Source organism: Medicago sativa, chromosome 4, assembly GCF_051527215.1.
Source record: "Medicago sativa cultivar Bolivia chromosome 4, Bolivia_mono, whole genome shotgun sequence".
Lineage (NCBI taxonomy): Eukaryota > Viridiplantae > Streptophyta > Magnoliopsida > Fabales > Fabaceae > Medicago > Medicago sativa.
In genome coordinates this window covers 18,273,845-18,291,838 of record NC_140752.1, presented here as the reverse complement: position 1 = coordinate 18,291,838, position 17,994 = coordinate 18,273,845, and the positions used below count along the sequence as shown (strand labels likewise).

The window sequence follows — 17,994 nt, the reverse complement described above, 5'->3', positions numbered from 1 at the left end:
TACTCTATCTGCAATATATCTATTTAACTACGTGAGCACATATAACATTTATTCCAATAATAGTGGCGACGGTCTAGACAGAGATAAATCTAAAGTACAATTTCAAAAACATGAACCAATTGTCTGTTATCAACAGAAGCAAACTTAAAACGAATGAAATCACCACAATGGTAATCATTATCAACACAAAAATTAAACTACCCATATTCAATACAAATGCAAGGACTAGTAAAGTAATCATTCTCTAATTAATAAATAGTCTTTGATCCATTATAACTCGAGAAACTCAAAATCTTTCCTTATGATATAATCCGCAAAAGCATCTAAAAATCTACCAAAACACCAAAAGAAAACCATTTTGAGTCCATCTACTGGGATGATAACATCAAAATACTTTGTCATTTCAATCATAGTACTACAACTATGAAAGAAATGGATTTAATCGCCATAATAAATACAGTTTCTAAATTTTAGGTAAAAATATCATTTTCAAATTAGATAAGATGAATTTCAATAAAAACCAACAATATTGTAAAACTTCTAAGTTTCTCCTATCTATCCTTCATCCAGGGATGACTATAATCATCACTAAATATAGCGCTGTGAACATTTCCATGACCATCCACGAAAGCCCATTTAGTCCCAATTTTGAAATCAAACTTGTGCATAAATTTGAGCAACACACTCAACCCTCATACATAGAACAACACGTTCAAGCATTTCCACGAGTGTATATATGTTTAAAGTTTGAGCCAATTTTTTTAAATCACACAAAACGGTGTAAACATCATTAGATACCAAAAGGAATATAAAAAAAAACATAACTTTATTTATTGCACAAATCAAACCATGTTTGAGCACCGTATCATGATTGAACAAATCAAACAATATTTGAGCAGATGTATTCAAATCATTTAAAACAACTTAAACGCTATTACAGACTAAAATACTCGGCCAAAACAAAACACACTGACAAACTTTAAGAAAATGACTATACATGTGGTGAAAAAAATACAACTCATGCACTATAATATTTATAAATAAAAATATAGTTAATAATTGTTTTATTTCAAAAAAAAATTATAAATAGAATATTTTTTAATATTATATATTAAAATTTTGAAAAAAGTTATTCAAATATAGTTGAATTACAACGATATGTATAACAAACTTTAGAAAAGTGACAACACATGTAGTTTATTTTGTAATAACTTTTTAATTTGTTTTTAATAACCTATAAGAAACAATAATATGAAGTAATATCAGAAGTGTAATTAATAAACAATACAATTAAATTACGATCAGGCAAAAATCGAATGAAGTATGAGCAAGTTAAAATTCAAAAATAAATTGAACTTCAATAATAACAATCGGTATTCAATTATTTTTATTATTTTGAATTTGAAAAAAAATTTGAACAATTTTTTGGAGATGAATTTGAGGATGCATTGACTTTGAAATTTAAATAATATAGAATTTGAAAAAAAATTTGAACAATTTTTTGGAGATGAATTTGAGGATGCATTGACTTTGAAATTTAAATAATATAAAATCTAGGTTTTTTTTTTGGTTTTTTTTTGTGATGGTCGGGGTTTGAACCCCGAACCTTACATATATTATGCATTGTCTCTACCAACTGGCTAAGCTCACGAGGACATAAGATCTAGGTTTGAATGTATATTTGTTTTTTAATTACTTTAAGTTCAATTTTATACATACTTTTATTCACACCACAATTTTATACATACACCTCCCCTAGTAAACAGAATTGAGGTAAGCCCAATTAAGAAAAAATTCTACCCTCATTTTTCATTCTCATCCTTACTCTGACACGTTTCCATTATGAAACTATAACACAAAAGTGGTTCCACCTCTCCCACACCACCGGCCGCCAGCTATTTCTCCACCCCCATCTGACCTTTCTTGACTCAAACGACCTTGTATTCTTCATCTTCTCAACCTCATCTACCTTTCTCACCAAACAAAATCTCCAAAAATCATAGATAAAAAATGGGTCCTTTTTCGATGGTGTTTTCAACCAACTACGGCATCTTTTCATCAGCTAAGCCTTTCTCGGTTACAAAATCCATGGAAAAATCGAACCAAAATGGGTATTCAATTCTGTTTCAATTTTATTGCAATAGACAGTTCTGCATGTCTTCTATTTTTGTTTTATTGTTTCTTCTCATATATGTTCTAGGTTATTATTCTTCTGTATATGTTGAATTTGGTTATGATTTCAGTTTTTTACCTCTTTCATTTCATAGCAATGTTTTAACTATCATTTTTGATCTATAGTGTGAGTTACTTTGCTACTGTAGATCTGTAAACAAATTTGTTTTTCAAAATTTTGTTTATACTTGGTTTATAATTTCGATTATTGGGTTATTTCAGAGACATTAGAAAAATTTATTTAATCTTTAATTTTTTTTTTTATTTTTAATTTTAATAAATCTGTGTAATAAAAATAACCGTAGGTGGAAAATTGAGTTAATTTCTTAATGCATATCATACTTCTCGTCTTTTTTGTTGAGGAAATGTTCTTGGTTATACTTGATTCAAATCTAGTCATGTAGTTAGTGTTGAATTTTATACTCAACTAACTGGCTTGTGATCATTTTTGAATCCCTTGGATATATATATCAGGGTGAGTGGCTTCCACACGCCAGTTTGCAAGCTTGGAAACATATCGGAATGTGCCATCTCTCTTTGCTAGGAAGTTCATCAATTTGTAAACCGTGTCATTCATGTAGCGTGTGAGGCATGATGGATTAATTTATAAATATGGACGTGGTGGCTCTGTTCATGTATAGGAGGATATGATCTCAGGCTCTCAGCTTGCTAGCTCATTTGTGTTTGTTCTAAATTGTAAGTACCATACAATATTTTAATAGTCATAACTGTTAGTTATTGCATTGTAGCTTGCAGTAGAACACCATTTGCTAGATGGGCTTGTCATGCTATTTTTTTTTTTTTTTGACCTTGACAATTTAAGTCAAGTACTTTCTTGAGGTAAAAATCATGTTGTTATTTTCAATTATTTTTAGCTAAAAAATTTACAAAAACTTGTCCAAGAGTATTTCTAAATTGTCTTTTGTGAAACTTTTGGAAGGTTTGCAAGCAACAAATACACATGAAGACAAATAATAAGATAAGGTTATCAAAGTTAAAGAGGTGTGTGTCTTTGTGGAAGTAGTCCTGGGAGGAAGGGTAGCTATCAAAATGTAAATGCTGCCATTGAACTTGGAAATGAATTTGGTATATATTTATAATTCAATACTATTGAATTTACTTTTTTTAACTGTTTCTTGTGGATGAGGTGGAAATGGTTAATCTTTATGATATGACATATTGAAACCTTTTAGGCTTAGAAATAGTGTACTTCTCTTTTTTGCATTAACATGTGTATCTAAGTTGTACATGATTTAAGTAAAAATTGTTTTATCAATTGAGTTTTTTGGACTTCAAGAAAATTATAAAGACAAAAATGGAACATGTGAGTAGAGCTCTCATCATTTTTTTTTTTTTTAAAAGTCTTGTTAATACTTTGAGTGTTGTTAGTGCATGGCCAGATGTAGCAAATCATCCCTTTACAACACTGCTTCCGAATCTGGTTGTTGTTTCCTTTGACTATGACTCAAATTCTTGGTTTTACGTGACTTGTTCTCATTGAATACAATTTTAACTAACATACTCACTTGTTATGATCCTTTTCATAATCACAAGTTTTCAAAAGATGGTTAAGTAGAATATTTGCTAGTGAAACACATGCAATACAAATGTGATTAACAATTATAATGGAATTGCAAGTCAATAATTCTTTTGTCATGCCTTTTAATCGGCTCTCCTAGTCAAATTGTGGACATGAATTCCATTGCATACCTCAAGGACTCATAATAATGTTAATAATAATAATATAGGAATAAATTACTGAAACAAAAATTAGTAAATGACAACATCAAATGTTTTAATTCCTTGTTGAAGATTATATCTTATTGCTCATGCTGCTTTCTTAATCTACACAAATATGCAGGTGATTATGTTCCTGTTGACGTGCTTGCTCGACTTCTATCCAAACACTTTGAGAAACTGTGGGACGAAGGAGCTGTCAAAGTGTCTAATGAGGACTTGTTTACATGCTTGCTTGCTGCTGTCCAAATGCAAATTATCACTGTAAGTTAAAAAACATGAAAACAATTGTGTAGAACTTGTTTTAATGAATCTCTTGTTTATATAAACAAAGCATTGGCCTTCCACTTTTGAGTTCTTTCTCATTCATTCACTTTATTATTCAACTGTAAGCTGTTACGAATTTGAAGAAAGTTTATTATTTTTAGCTTACATCTGGTTTTTGATTGTTTTTGTGCAGTACATGACTATGCATATCATGTTTTTGCACTTAATAATATACACACACACACACACACATTTAGGCATATAACTCTGTTTGTACCAAGAATGTTATGAATGATGAGACTCTGCATGAGACAATAAAGGGTTAAAAGTATAATTATAAATATAATTGTTAGGGATAAAATAAATGTAGCTGTCCATGTAGAAAAGATGGTAGAGTGTTCTCTTTGGTGATTTGGTTAATGCGGGGGGAGGAAATTTGTCGAAGAAAATAGAGAAATGAGAAAACAAATCATTAAGAGACTTAACAGTATCAGGCCAAAAAGAAGGAGTCAAGAGTTAAAGTCTACCCTTATACTTTATATGTGACAGAACATTGTGCTTATGTTTGATTCAACAAAAATAACATTTTTTTAATAAAGCCTTACACGTGCCTCTTCATCAAGATGTTATACCTTAAACTTGTCTATTTAGAGAAGATCTATCATTTGCTTTCATATTAAGGGCTTTCAACTGAAAAATAAAGAGGATAATAGAAATTTACTGAGTACCAAGAAAAGATGTATCACTGAAATTTGATGAATACCTATGAATATGTGAAAATCATTAAAATGGAGATGTTAAATAGTGTAGTTGGCTAGTAAACAATCTCACCATGAGTTTTGTGAACTAAAAATCAATTTTTCTTCCACACACTAGTATTTCCTTTCAAAATAAAATCTAACTTTTGTGAAAAATTCTAATTATTGTGTTCTTTTGACTTGTCTTCATGTTGTGTTGCTGGTGTGGTTCCTTCAAGAATTCCATGAGTTGGCTGTCGAAACCAATGGATGGGAGACAAAGAAGAGGCAAAAAGTTGCATGTTGAATATACAAATGGAGAATGATAAAAAGACGGCCATGTACTACTTGTTTTAAAAAGAAAGAATAAAAAAGAATGCATATCAATGAGATAAGCTGCTGGTTTTATCATCTAATATACCACCTGCATCATCAATTGTAGAGTATGTTAATGTAAATTTATCAAACATATGAAAATGCATAATATAGTACAACACGAAGGAAAAAGGAAAGCATAGATTTACTTGGCTATCAAAATTTATGAAGGATTTTAGCATGTTAGAGATGAGTAAATGAGATGGCAATGCAATGGTTTAAATACTACTTGACGCAAGAGAAAGGGGAGAGGAGCGTGAGAGAGAGAAAGAAAAGAAGGATGAATGAAAAGTGCAAGTGGAGGAAGAGAAAGAAATAAGTTGCGTGGAAGAGAGAAAGAAGGGGGAATTTTGACACTGACGCCTGCGCTGCTTTTTCTGATACTGGCACAACTGCACTGCATTTGACGCTGCACTGCATTTTTCTGACAACTACTGGAAAATTCCGCCAAACCCGGAGAAGTACAGATAAAGTCTCTCAAGTAGTATTTCTCCAATATTAATATATTAATTAATATATTAAACAAAATAAAATAAGCAATGAACAGTAGCTGAGGGTAGAAACCATCACATCGACATTTAATGCAAGCATCTATAAGCAATTTGAGCATTTGTGAACAGTGCTCCAAAAGTTAGAAAATATATAATTACAAGAAAATATTAGAGAATGTAACACTAGAAACTTGAATTTGATGGAAATTAATTGCATGCAACTTAGTTTTGATTAATTTTGTTTACATTAAGTCATTAACACACCTGAACATGGTAATTGGTATCTGAATGAACATGTGAGTCCTATCTTAATTCGTACAAAACCAAACTCAATCAAGGTGAACCCCTACGTGTATAACAATTCATTCTTATAATTCACTGCATGAACTTAGTATCGTCTGCTACTTTAGTCTTGCCAACTTTGAATGGTAAGCCACTTTTCTTTTGTCATTTGATTTAGGACTTGTATATGATATATTAGCTTATATTTTTGCTATGTCGCTTGCTTTTACATGACATATTTTTATTGATTGTGTATCTTATAATCCATAATAATAGGTCTTCTGATTTATAATCCATAATATTTTTATTAATTGTGTGTCTTCTAAATATTTAGAATATTGATGTGTCATTTGCTTGTAGAATTCTTTATTCCTTTGTAGATATTAATCCATTGTCTTGTTTTTCGTTGAAACTTTTGCAGGGCCTCCAGAAACCAAACTGTCCATGGCTGGAATCCTTGGTGAGCTGGTTTTGGACAATGACGTTAAAGTCCTTGTTGCCAGAACTGTGGGCTCATCTTTGATCGATATCATGAAAAGTGGCAATATGCAGTCAAGAGAAGCTGCACTAAAGGCACTAAACCAGATATCATCGTGTGAGCCAAGCGCAAAGGTTTTAATAGAGGCTGGAATACTTTCCCCACTTGTCAACGACCTTTTTGCGGTGGGCCCTCATCTGCTTCCCACACGACTAAAAGAGGTCTCTGCTACAATTCTTGCCAGTGTTGTGAATTCGGGAGAAGACTTCGATTCAATTCCACTTGGACCTGATCACCAAACTCTGGTCTCAGAGGATATAGTTCATAAGCTACTCCATCTTATAAGCAACACTGGTCCAGCAATTGAGTGCAAACTTCTCCAAGTTCTTGTTGGACTTGCTAGTTCTCCAACTACAGTGCTGAGTCTGGTTTCTGCTATCAAAAGCTCTGGTGCCACTATCAGTCTAGTTCAATTCATTGAGGCACCGCAGAAAGATCTTCGTTTAGCTTCCATAAAACTTCTTCAAAATTTGTCTCCACACATGGGCCCGGAATTAGCCGATGCGCTTCGTGGTTCGGTGGGACAGCTTAGTAGTCTAGTTAAAGTCATATCAGAAAATATCGGAATCACTGAAGAGCAGGCGCCTGCTGTTGGCCTCTTAGCAGATCTACCCGAGAGAGATTTAGGCCTCACGAGACAGCTACTGGATGAAGGCGCTTTTTTTATGGCGATATCGAAAGTGATTGCCATCAGGCAAGGAGAGATTAGAGGCACTCGGTTTGTGACACCATTTCTTGAAGGGCTTATGAAGATTGTTGCAAGGATTACATATGTCTTGGCTGATGAGCCTGATGCTGTCGCGCTTTGCCGTGATCAAAATCTTGCTGCACTCTTCATTGAACTGCTTCAGACCAATGGACTTGATAATGTACAGATGGTTTCTGCTATAGCTTTGGAGAATTTATCACTAGAATCAAAGAATTTAACCAAATTGCCTGAGATGCCAGAACCGGCTTTTTGTGCTTCATTCTTTTCGTGTTTCAGCAAACCACCGGTGATTACCGGATTATGTAGGATCCACCGAGGGAAGTGTTCTTTAAAAGAAACATTTTGTCTCTACGAAGGACAGGCAGTCCTTAAATTAGTAGCTCTACTGGACCACACAAATGTGAATGTGGTCGAGGCAGCACTTGCAGCCTTATGTACTGTAATAGATGATGGAGTAGATATTGAGCAAGGTGTAATGGTTTTGTGTGAGGCCGAAGGAGTGAAGCCAATACTTGATGTGTTGCTCGAGAAACGGACAGACAATTTGAGGAGGAGGGCAGTTTGGGCAGTGGAGAGACTGTTGCGAACAGACGATATAGCCTACGAAGTTTCTGGAGATCAAAATGTGAGTACTGCACTTGTGGACGCTTTCCAACACGGTGATTATCGAACTAGGCAGATTGCTGAGCGTGCCCTCAAGCATGTTGATAAGATACCAAACTTCTCAGGAATCTTTCCAAACATGGGATGAGTGTAGGTTTGTTGTAAATGCTTCACTGTGATGTTTATGATAACAAAAATTTGTATGTAATTTGTATGCTTTTAAAAATCAGTTTTGGATTGTATCTATATTGTATGCTATTGTCTTGTATGCATTTATTTATCCAACTGTAGCCCCTGGGATTATTGTATACAAAATTACCCATTCTTTTAGGAGGTCTTCATTTGCTTTTATTGCTTTTTTAATTCTATTAAATGATCAGATTTTTGTTTCCTATAATCCAGCTATTTGACCTCTTGTTTGTACCTTTAGTTTCTTATTTGACTTCACAGGGACCGGAACTTTTTTCTATTCAGAGAAACATTTTATACCGAAAAATAAAATGTAATAAATTTGTAACAAATGTAAGAATAACATATTTTCTATCATTTTGTTTTCATGAATCTATAAAGATAATTTGAAACAAAAATCAGTGACTTTCCGCCAATAAAGTCATTCGATCTAGATCATTTTTCGTAGTACTTTTCTCTTACCAAATAAATAAATAAAATCGTCTCAATTTATTATTATTATTCTTTTTAATTTTACTTCCTTAGATTGATAGGCAACAGTGTGATTAAAAAAAAAAAAGGAAAGGAAAGAGGGAGAGAATAAGTTTTAGCTTTAATTTTAGATTTGATCTCATTTTTATTTTGGTGATTCACAAGTATAAATAAGGAGAAGAAATTATTGTGATTGAATACTGTCTGTGTAACGCCCAAGTACTATAAAAAAGACCAAACAACAATCAAAAGATCGATCATCTAATTCAGGTCGGTCAAAGTTTGCAATGTTGTTTCTCTTCTCTTCTAGTACATTATTTATCACACCTTCCCCCCAACACTTTTATTTTCTTACAGAATTCTTGTATCTGTGCATTGGATTTATGCATATGCTCTAGCTCTACTAATCGTTACATTATTGATGATTCATGCCTTGGTTGTATACTTCGTTGTAGTAAAGCTTTTTAGAATAGATCATTTTGTTAACATTCAACAAAATTTATGTTTTTTTAGGATCATAAAAAAATTGAGGTTGATAAACATTTGCATTTGACACTTTTCCTACAGGAAGATGGAAGAAGGAAAAAGGAGCCGTACGAGTTTCCAGAAAGAATGGCCATTGCTTAAGAAAGGTGTGAACAAATTCATAGACCTAATAGAAAGAGGTGTTGAGATTGACAACTCAAGTTTCACCGTTCAGGATTACATGTCCATTTACACGTATCCTTAATTGCAAATCTCACCAATTTTGATTTACGGTAGTCGGAGATCTTATACATTCACACTATCATCACATAATGTTCTTTAGATCAAGATTGGATATAGTCTTACATTAGTGCAAATTTTGATTATTTTTATGTATGAACTGTCTGGACTGTTTGAACTCGATTCAACGGTCACCAATGTGGTGCTCATGAATGTGTGGAATATGATTGCAAAATTCATATCTCATATGTTAAACATCTACAACCATTTCCTTTTCCATACGATTTTATTATGTATTATATGGTCTTAACTTGTATCTAGATCTGTTTATAAGTTGAGGGCAGATGTGGATGACATAAATTCTGAGCTACTATGTGACAATTATAAGAAGGTCTTTGCTAAATACATTAATTCCAAGGTACGTCTAATTTCTTACACAAATGTAAGTATAAAATCTCAGTAGTTGTTAATTTAATCACATGCGTAAAATTAACTAAAACATTTTCTCGTCATGAATTAGGTTTTGCCATCTCTGCAAGCAAAGGAAAATGAAGTTTTGTTGAGAGAATTACTCAAAAGATGGTCAAATTACAAAATAATCACCTTGTGCCTCTCAAGACTCTTTCGATCTCTTGAAACATATGACATGAGAAAATCCATGGATCATTCCCTTGAAGAAATTGGCTTCTTATCCTTTTATGATTTGGTTGGTCATGAGAATATTCCTTTGAAAACTTACACTGCTTTTTCAAATTTTCCTCTCATAATGGTAATCATGTTTTGTGTATTATAGTCATTATGATGTTATATATGTGTCCTAGGTATATTTGGAAGTGAATACTCAAGTAATGAATGCTATATTAGCTATGGTACGATATTCTCTGATTTTCTTCTACTATTCATCTGTGATTTTATCATTCCACTCTTGTTTATGATTTTTTTTTCTTTCTATAATGTTGATTTTTTATTTTCTACTTTCAGATTGTTGAGGATCATGCTGGAAAGCAAATTGATCGAAAATTGATTAACAATGTTTTGACTTTCTACTCGGAGATTGGGGATAAGACTGGAAAACTTGATCCAAAATATGTTGCAGAAAAAATGATTGAAGAGAATGTAACATTATACTCTAATGACGAGGCTTCAAAGTGGATGGCGAATCTTTCCCTCACAGAGAACACTCTAAAGGTGAATTTCAGCTAGTTTTCAAACAAAAGTGATTGCTGCTATATTTTATTGATTTAATTAAATTGATCCATATTTTTATTTGAAACATGATTTTGGTGAGTATTGTTAAATATGATCACTTTTTTTTTTATATATCATGCACATCAAATGTGTAACCCTGAAGAAATAATGCATCCAATTAATATAAAAAAATGTTAAAGTTGCAGGAAGAGAAATTGAAGGACTCGTCAAAGAAAATCAAGTTGAAGAGTATTGATGGTGATGTGTTTGAAGTTGACTATGATGTAGCAGTTATGTCAAAAACAATACAAGATGTTATTGAGACTTATCCTAATATCGGTCATACGGAAGATTGCATTCCTCTGTCTGCCTCTGTCGTAGGAAGCAAAATCCTGGCTAAGATCATTGAATATTGCAAGAAGCACAATGAGGAATTTGACATGTCTGAATCAGATGATGAATATCTTATCGAGGATTGGGATGCTGAATTCGTTGAGTTAGACCGTGAAACTCTCTATGATCTTCTTTTGTCTTCAATGTACTTGAACATCAAGAGCCTGCAGGACCTGGTATGTGATAAAATTGCAAACATGATCAAAGGCAAGAATGTTGGGGAAATACACCAGATCTTTGGATTACCTGAGATCTATAGTTAAAAAAATGTTTTATTTGGATTTTTCTATGTCATTTTGCTTCTTCGAGATATTGTATTTGTTTGGATTAAAGTTTCCAAACACACTTTTGATTAACAAGACTTCAGATTCTTCTTAGTTTCATCATGTTTAGTTTATAATTTCAATTTTTATGTCACTTTGCTTCTTAGCAAGAATCTGCCTTATAAAATTATTAGTATCTATTCTAAGACCTATACTTTAAAAAAATGTTTCATTTGGACTTTTCTATGTCACTTTGATTCTTGAAGATATTCTGTGTTTGGATTAAAGTTTGCAACACACTTTTTATGTCAAACTGAGTTAGTGAGACTCCTCTCGTTGACAATCTAATCCTTATTTTTCTCATCATTCCACACTTTTAAGCCAAAAAGATTGGAGGGAGTACTAATTAGAGTCAAATGCATTTCTTTATCTATATTGGAGGGAGCACATTTAATTCGTAACTCATCAAACAAGAAGTCAAAGAAACAATATTTGTCATTACTATCAATTTATTACCAAGTGGAATTCTAAGTTGTAACTCCTCAAATTTATGAATTCATTACTATCAATTTTTTTCCTTCACACTCTTTAATTATGGTCAATATTACATTGACTCCTTAATTAAATTTGCGGTTTTTTTTTTTATGGGATGCGGTTTCATTTATTTTGTTGCTATCTCTTTCTCTTAAAGTATTGAAGAGGGAATAACAAAAAAAATTGTAGAAGAAAAGAGAAATATGTAATTCAAGTTAAATGTAAGGGTGAGGGTACATATGTCGGGGTAGAGGAAAATTTCCCAACCGCTTATGATCACTACATCCGGTAGCGCCGATGAGGATTATCTATGTAGAGTTAAGGTTTAAATTCTTTCAACCCTTCAAAAAAATTATTTGTTTTTAGTTTAATTCTTCCAAATTTAAAATTCTAAAATGTTTTTCATGTTTCCAATTTTTTATGTATTGAATCATCAATGGAAGGGCTGACAAGCAACTCCTAATTTTGTGGAAATGAGGTCCTATGGTTCTATTTTTTTTCTTCTTCTCTTTAGTCTTTATTTATAGTAATTTAACTTGTATTTTTTTTATATTATGTGATTATCCTCTAAAAAAATTACAAAAACGAAAATAAATAAAGTTTTTTTTATGTGAAAAGAGATGATGCTTTAATTGGATCACATAAAAAGGGCTCTAGATAAATTTATTAAAACGAACCAAAAAAAAAAAGTAAATATGAAATTGAAAATAAAGATGATTGTTTTTTGTAAAATGAAAATATATAGTCAATATTTTTTGAACAAGCATATATAGTCAATATCATTAACAAAGAAACAATAATGTTATTATTATCAAACGAAATTGTAACTCGTCAAATTTATTAACTCATTATTACTATCAATTCTTTCCTTCACAGTTATGGTCAATATTGCATTGACTCCCTAGTTAAATTTGCTGTTTCTTTTATTTGCTGTTGCTATCTCTTTCTCTCAAATATATTGAAGAGGGAATAACAAAATTTTGTATAAGAAAAGAGAAAGATACTCCTTAACTCATTCTCTCTCTCCAATCTCAATATCTCTTTTAGATCTCTCTTAAAATATAAGATTGAATAGTAACAAAATTTTGCATTGAAATTCACTCGCTGAGCTTCACCACATGCCATTGAAGGACTCGAAGCCTCATTCACGCCTATGAAAATAAAATACGGCTTCAGCACACCAAAGTGAAGGTAAAAAATACGCATATCTCATAACTTATTTTTAGTGATATTAATATTTTGAAAGCTAATTGAAATGTTTATTTTTTTGTACCAAAAAAAAAAAAGAAATGTTTATTTTTAGGAACAAATATATAGGCTATTTTATCAAGCAAAAAAATATACAGACAAAACACATACGCTCTTCTAATATTATGTTCTCTCATCCAAAATATTTATTTCCATCTCCTGTTATCCGAAATTATAATTCATCCAAATTATTTTTCATGTTTCCAATTTTTTAGGTATTGAATCATCAAATTAAGGGCAGACAAGCAACACCTAATTTTGTGGAAATCAGGTCCTATTGTTCTAAACTATTCTCTTAAGTCTTTATTTTTTATAGTAATTTAATTTCTATGTTTTAAATTTACTTATCGTAATTTTTTTTTTGGGTAAAGAATTTATATTAATTTAACTTCTATTTTTTATATATTGTAAATTATTATGTGAAAAAAAGATATACCGTGATTTATTTATTTTTTTGGTTTTTGTAATGTCAACCCGAAAACGTGAATCAAGTTATTCAAACGTCAAAACTACCAAAAAAAAAAAAACAGAGAGAAATGAAGCTTTAATTGCATCACATAAAATGGTTCTTCATAAATTTATTAAAACAAAAAAAAAAACTAAATATGAAATTGAAAATAGAGGTGATTGTTTTTTTTATTTAAAAAAAAATAGAGGTATTTGTTTATTGAATGAACAAAATTCACTACGTAAACATGGATGAAAATAGTTTTAATTAACAAAATTATACTGATTCTCATAGTCACAATGAAACAAAAATAGAGAATCTACGGTTAAAAATATATATGATCAAGTCAATAGCCAATATTGATACATGTTTGTAGGATTTATTCATAGAAAAAAGATCTCTTAAAATGACTGATTTAGATTTTTGGGTTAAGTATGTTTTTAGCCCTACAAAATTACAAGCTTTTAAATTTATAGTCCCTACAAAAATTTTATTCACTTTTAGTCCTTATTTGTATTTTATAGAGACTTTTTTGAAAGGACTAAAAATATCCATTTTTCTAAAAAGATTTTAAAATAGGGATTATTCTTACAAACTAGTACAATATTATGGAGGATTAAAATTACCATCAAAATTTTATATTGACTAAACTTAAAAACTCCTGATTTTGTTAGATAAAAACATATTTAACTCTAAATTTTCCTAATGATGAATTGTCAAGACTATTTGAGATGAGGTGTTGTTTGCAATAAATTCATTTAAGTAAAAATTTACAATCTTTTTTTGGTAGTGGTCGGGGTTCGAACCCCGGACCTTGCATTGTGCCATAGAACAATTGAATTATCTAGTTTCTTTCATTATTTTTTTTATTATTTTTTTTGGTGGTGTCTGGGATTCGAACCCCAGACCTTGCATATGTTATGCATTGTCCTTACCAACTGAGCTAAACTCACGGGACAATTTCTTTCGTTATTTTTAAATACAGGAAACATGCTTTAAAACTCCATTAATTTATACTAAAGAAATTGCTTTTAAAAAAGAAATAAAATTCGAAATCCGTGAAAAATAAACTATTTGTAAAAAGAAACAATTTGATGAGGTTATTGTTAATGGGGTTGTTCTAACATCTTCTGAAAAATTATTTGAAATTGATTATATTTTATATATAATAGATAAGAAATTACTTCATTTTCAAATAGGTCTGAACAATTTAAAATGTATAGTAATATTTTTAGATTTCTATTTAGCATTGAAAAATTAGGGTCATAAGATGAAAAAAAAAAGTTAAAAGAATAGTATATTAATCTTAAACGTTCAGTAACACATAAACATCTTAAGAGAAATTATGCAAGATATTCAAGTGATAGATTTTAAATCTTTGTAGTATAGTTAAGATGTAGGTAAAAAGTTGTTATAATAAAAAATTACGATCTTTGAGATAGGGTTGTAAATAAATAAAATGAATAACAATGTTGTTCCGTATTCACTGATCTCATCCTATCTACTATATATACTAAAGTAAAGTTATTTTTATCATGACAATTTACAAGTGACACCATCTTATGAATCCAATTTCTCTTCTATTTTATTTTGCATATATATATATATCTACTATCTACTATATATATTAAAGTAAGGTTATTTTTACTAGGACAATTTACACTTGACATCATCTTATGAATTCAATTTCCCTCCTATTTTATTTTACATATATATCTCAACAAACCAAATCTAATTTTTATTTTATTTTATTTTTGCATAAATATCTCAACAAATTCATCCAATTAACTATTCAAATCATTTTTTGTTTAAAAAAAAACTATTCAAATCTTTTTCATATTAACATAATTCACCAAATTACATATTAGTGTTATGCTTTAATATATATAAGATTTATTTTTTAATAATCATCGTAATGATATATCATCATTTCTTTGTTGCCCTCTGGTCTGCATGATGCTGAGCCACCTTGACAATTAGCTCATTTCTTGTCAGCTTCAATTTCTCTGCTTTCTTCTTTCCATCCTCCTTCGATGTGCTTTTTTCATTCATCATATGTTCATTTTCTTTTGTTTCTCTTTCGATCACATGCAACTTCACTCCAACGTTAATGTTTGACATATTCCCTTTATTTTTCTTCTTCGCTTTGATTTTTTTTATGTTATACTTATAGGTACATCCACAATGAAGTTTTTAATTCTTTGATATTTCTTGCGCATATTGTACCTCCTATTTTGTTATTTTCTTCATTACACACATAATTCATTTGATACAGATAATAAAAATAATATCATATCTTTTATTTTTCAAACCCGTATCAAATGAATTATATGTGTAATGAAGAAAATAACAAAATAAGAGGTACAATATGCGCAAGAAATATCAAAGAATAAAAAACTTCATTGTGGATGTACCTATAAGTATAACATAAAAAAATCAAAGCAAAGAAGAAAAATAATGGGAATATGTCAAACATTAACGTTGGAGTGAAGTTGCATGTGATCGAAAGAGAAACAAAAGAAAATGAACATATGATGAATGAAAAAAGCATATCGAAGGAGGATGGAAAGAAGAAAGAAGAGAAATTGAAGCTGACAAATGGAAGCTACATTGCGGATGTATCGATAAATATAACGTAAAAAAGTTATCAAAGAGAAGAAAAAACAAATAAAGAGAAGATATCAAACATTAACATTGGAGTGAAGTTGTATGAGAATGAAAGAGGGACGGAAGAAAATGAACGTAAGAACAATGAACAAAAAACACCTTAAAGGAGGATGGAAAGAAAATAAAATGTCAATTGAAACTCACAAGAAATAAGTTGATTGTTAAGGTGACTCAACATGATGCAGACCAAAGGGCAGCAAAGAAACGATGCTATAAAACATTATGATGGTTATTATGAAATAAGTGTTCATATTTTGACATATATAACGCCCATATTATTTTTTAATATAATAATACTAATAATGATAAATATATAACACTTATTTCATAATAACCATCATAATGTTTTATAGCATCGTTTCTTTGCTGCCCTTTGGTCTGCATCATGTTGAGTCACCTTAACAATCAACTTATTTCTTGTGAGTTTCAATTGACATTTTATTTTCTTTCCATCCTCCTTTAAGGTGTTTTTTGTTCATTGTTCTTACGTTCATTTTCTTCCGTCCCTCTTTCATTCTCATACAACTTCACTCCAATGTTAATGTTTGATATCTTCTCTTTATTTGTTTTTTCTTCTCTTTGATAACTTTTTTACGTTATATTTATCGATACATCCGCAATGTAGCTTCCATTTGTCAGCTTCAATTTCTCTTCTTTCTTCTTTCCATCCTCCTTCGATATGCTTTTTTCATTCATCATATGTTCATTTTCTTTTGTTTCTCTTTCGATCACATGCAACTTCACTCCAACGTTAATGTTTGACATATTCCCATTATTTTTCTTCTTTGCTTTGATTTTTTTATGTTATACTTATAGGTACATCCACAATGAAGTTTTTTATTCTTTGATATTTCTTGCGCATATTGTACCTCTTATTTTGTTATTTTCTTCATTACACATATAATTCATTTGATACGGGTTTGAAAAATAAAAGATATGATATTATTTTTATTATCTGTATCAAATGAATTATGTGTGTAATGAAGAAAATAACAAAATAGGAGGTACAATATGCGCAAGAAATATCAAAGAATTAAAAACTTCATTGTGGATGTACCTATAAGTATAACATAAAAAAATCAAAGCGAAGAAGAAAAATAAAGGGAATATGTCAAACATTAACGTTGGAGTGAAGTTGCATGTGATCGAAAGAGAAACAAAAGAAAATGAACATATGATGAATGAAAAAAGCACATCGAAGGAGGATGGAAAGAAGAAAGCAGAGAAATTGAAGCTGACAAGAAATGAGCTAATTGTCAAGGTGGCTCAGCATCATGCAGACCAGAGGGCAACAAAGAAATGATGATATATCATTACGATGATTATTAAAAAATAAATCTTATATATATTAAAGCATAACACTAATATGTAATTTGGTGAATTATGTTAATATGAAAAAGATTTGAATAGTTTTTTTTTAAACAAAAAATGATTTGAATAGTTAATTGGATGAATTTGTTGAGATATTTATGCAAAAATAAAATAAAATAAAAATTAGATTTGGTTTGTTGAGATATATATGTAAAATAAAATAGGAGGGAAATTGAATTCATAAGATGATGTCAAGTGTAAATTGTCCTAGTAAAAATAACCTTACTTTAATATATATAGTAGATAGTAGATATATATATATGCAAAATAAAATAGAAGAGAAATTGGATTCATAAGATGGTGTCACTTGTAAATTGTCATGATAAAAATAACTTTACTTTAGTATATATAGTAGATAGGATGAGATCAGTGAATACGGAACAACATTGTTATTCATTTTATTTATTTACAACCCTATCTCAAAGATCGTAATTTTTTATTATAACAACTTTTTACCTACATCTTAACTATACTACAAAGATTTAAAATCTATCACTTGAATATCTTGCATAATTTCTCTTAAGATGTTTATGTGTTACTGAACGTTTAAGATTAATATACTATTCTTTTAACTTTTTTTTTTTCATCTTATGACCCTAATTTTTC

The 17,994-nt window shown here is 30.4% G+C and overlaps 2 protein-coding genes across 9 annotated transcripts; both read left to right on the top strand.

The window, feature by feature from the left end:
- Window positions 1-1,817: 1,817 nt before the first annotated feature.
- On the top strand, window positions 1,818-8,241 carry LOC146926899 (U-box domain-containing protein 43-like). Of its 7 annotated transcripts, none has more exons than XM_085700343.1 (6): window positions 1,818-2,111; window positions 2,647-2,868; window positions 3,113-3,258; window positions 4,034-4,173; window positions 5,153-5,749; window positions 6,483-8,241. In XM_085700343.1, the coding sequence occupies exon 6, from the start codon at window positions 6,506-6,508 to the stop codon at window positions 8,057-8,059; it is 1,554 nt and encodes a 517-aa protein (XP_085556469.1). In that variant the 5' UTR covers window positions 1,818-2,111; window positions 2,647-2,868; window positions 3,113-3,258; window positions 4,034-4,173; window positions 5,153-5,749; window positions 6,483-6,505; the 3' UTR covers window positions 8,060-8,241. The 7 variants fall into 7 exon arrangements, with proteins under 7 accessions (XP_085556469.1, XP_085556468.1, XP_085556471.1 ...); XM_085700342.1 differs by having other exon boundaries at window positions 5,153-5,769; XM_085700345.1 differs by lacking the exon at window positions 3,113-3,258.
- A 782-nt stretch (window positions 8,242-9,023) lies between these two features.
- On the top strand, window positions 9,024-11,232 carry LOC146926898 (cullin-like protein 3). Of its 2 annotated transcripts, none has more exons than XM_085700337.1 (6): window positions 9,024-9,291; window positions 9,598-9,694; window positions 9,797-9,982; window positions 10,098-10,145; window positions 10,258-10,464; window positions 10,671-11,232. In XM_085700337.1, exons 1-6 carry the CDS (start codon window positions 9,143-9,145, stop codon window positions 11,118-11,120), a joined length of 1,137 nt encoding a protein of 378 aa, XP_085556463.1. In that variant the 5' UTR covers window positions 9,024-9,142; the 3' UTR covers window positions 11,121-11,232. The 2 variants fall into 2 exon arrangements, with proteins under 2 accessions (XP_085556463.1, XP_085556462.1); XM_085700336.1 differs by having other exon boundaries at window positions 10,665-11,232.
- Window positions 11,233-17,994: the final 6,762 nt, after the last annotated feature.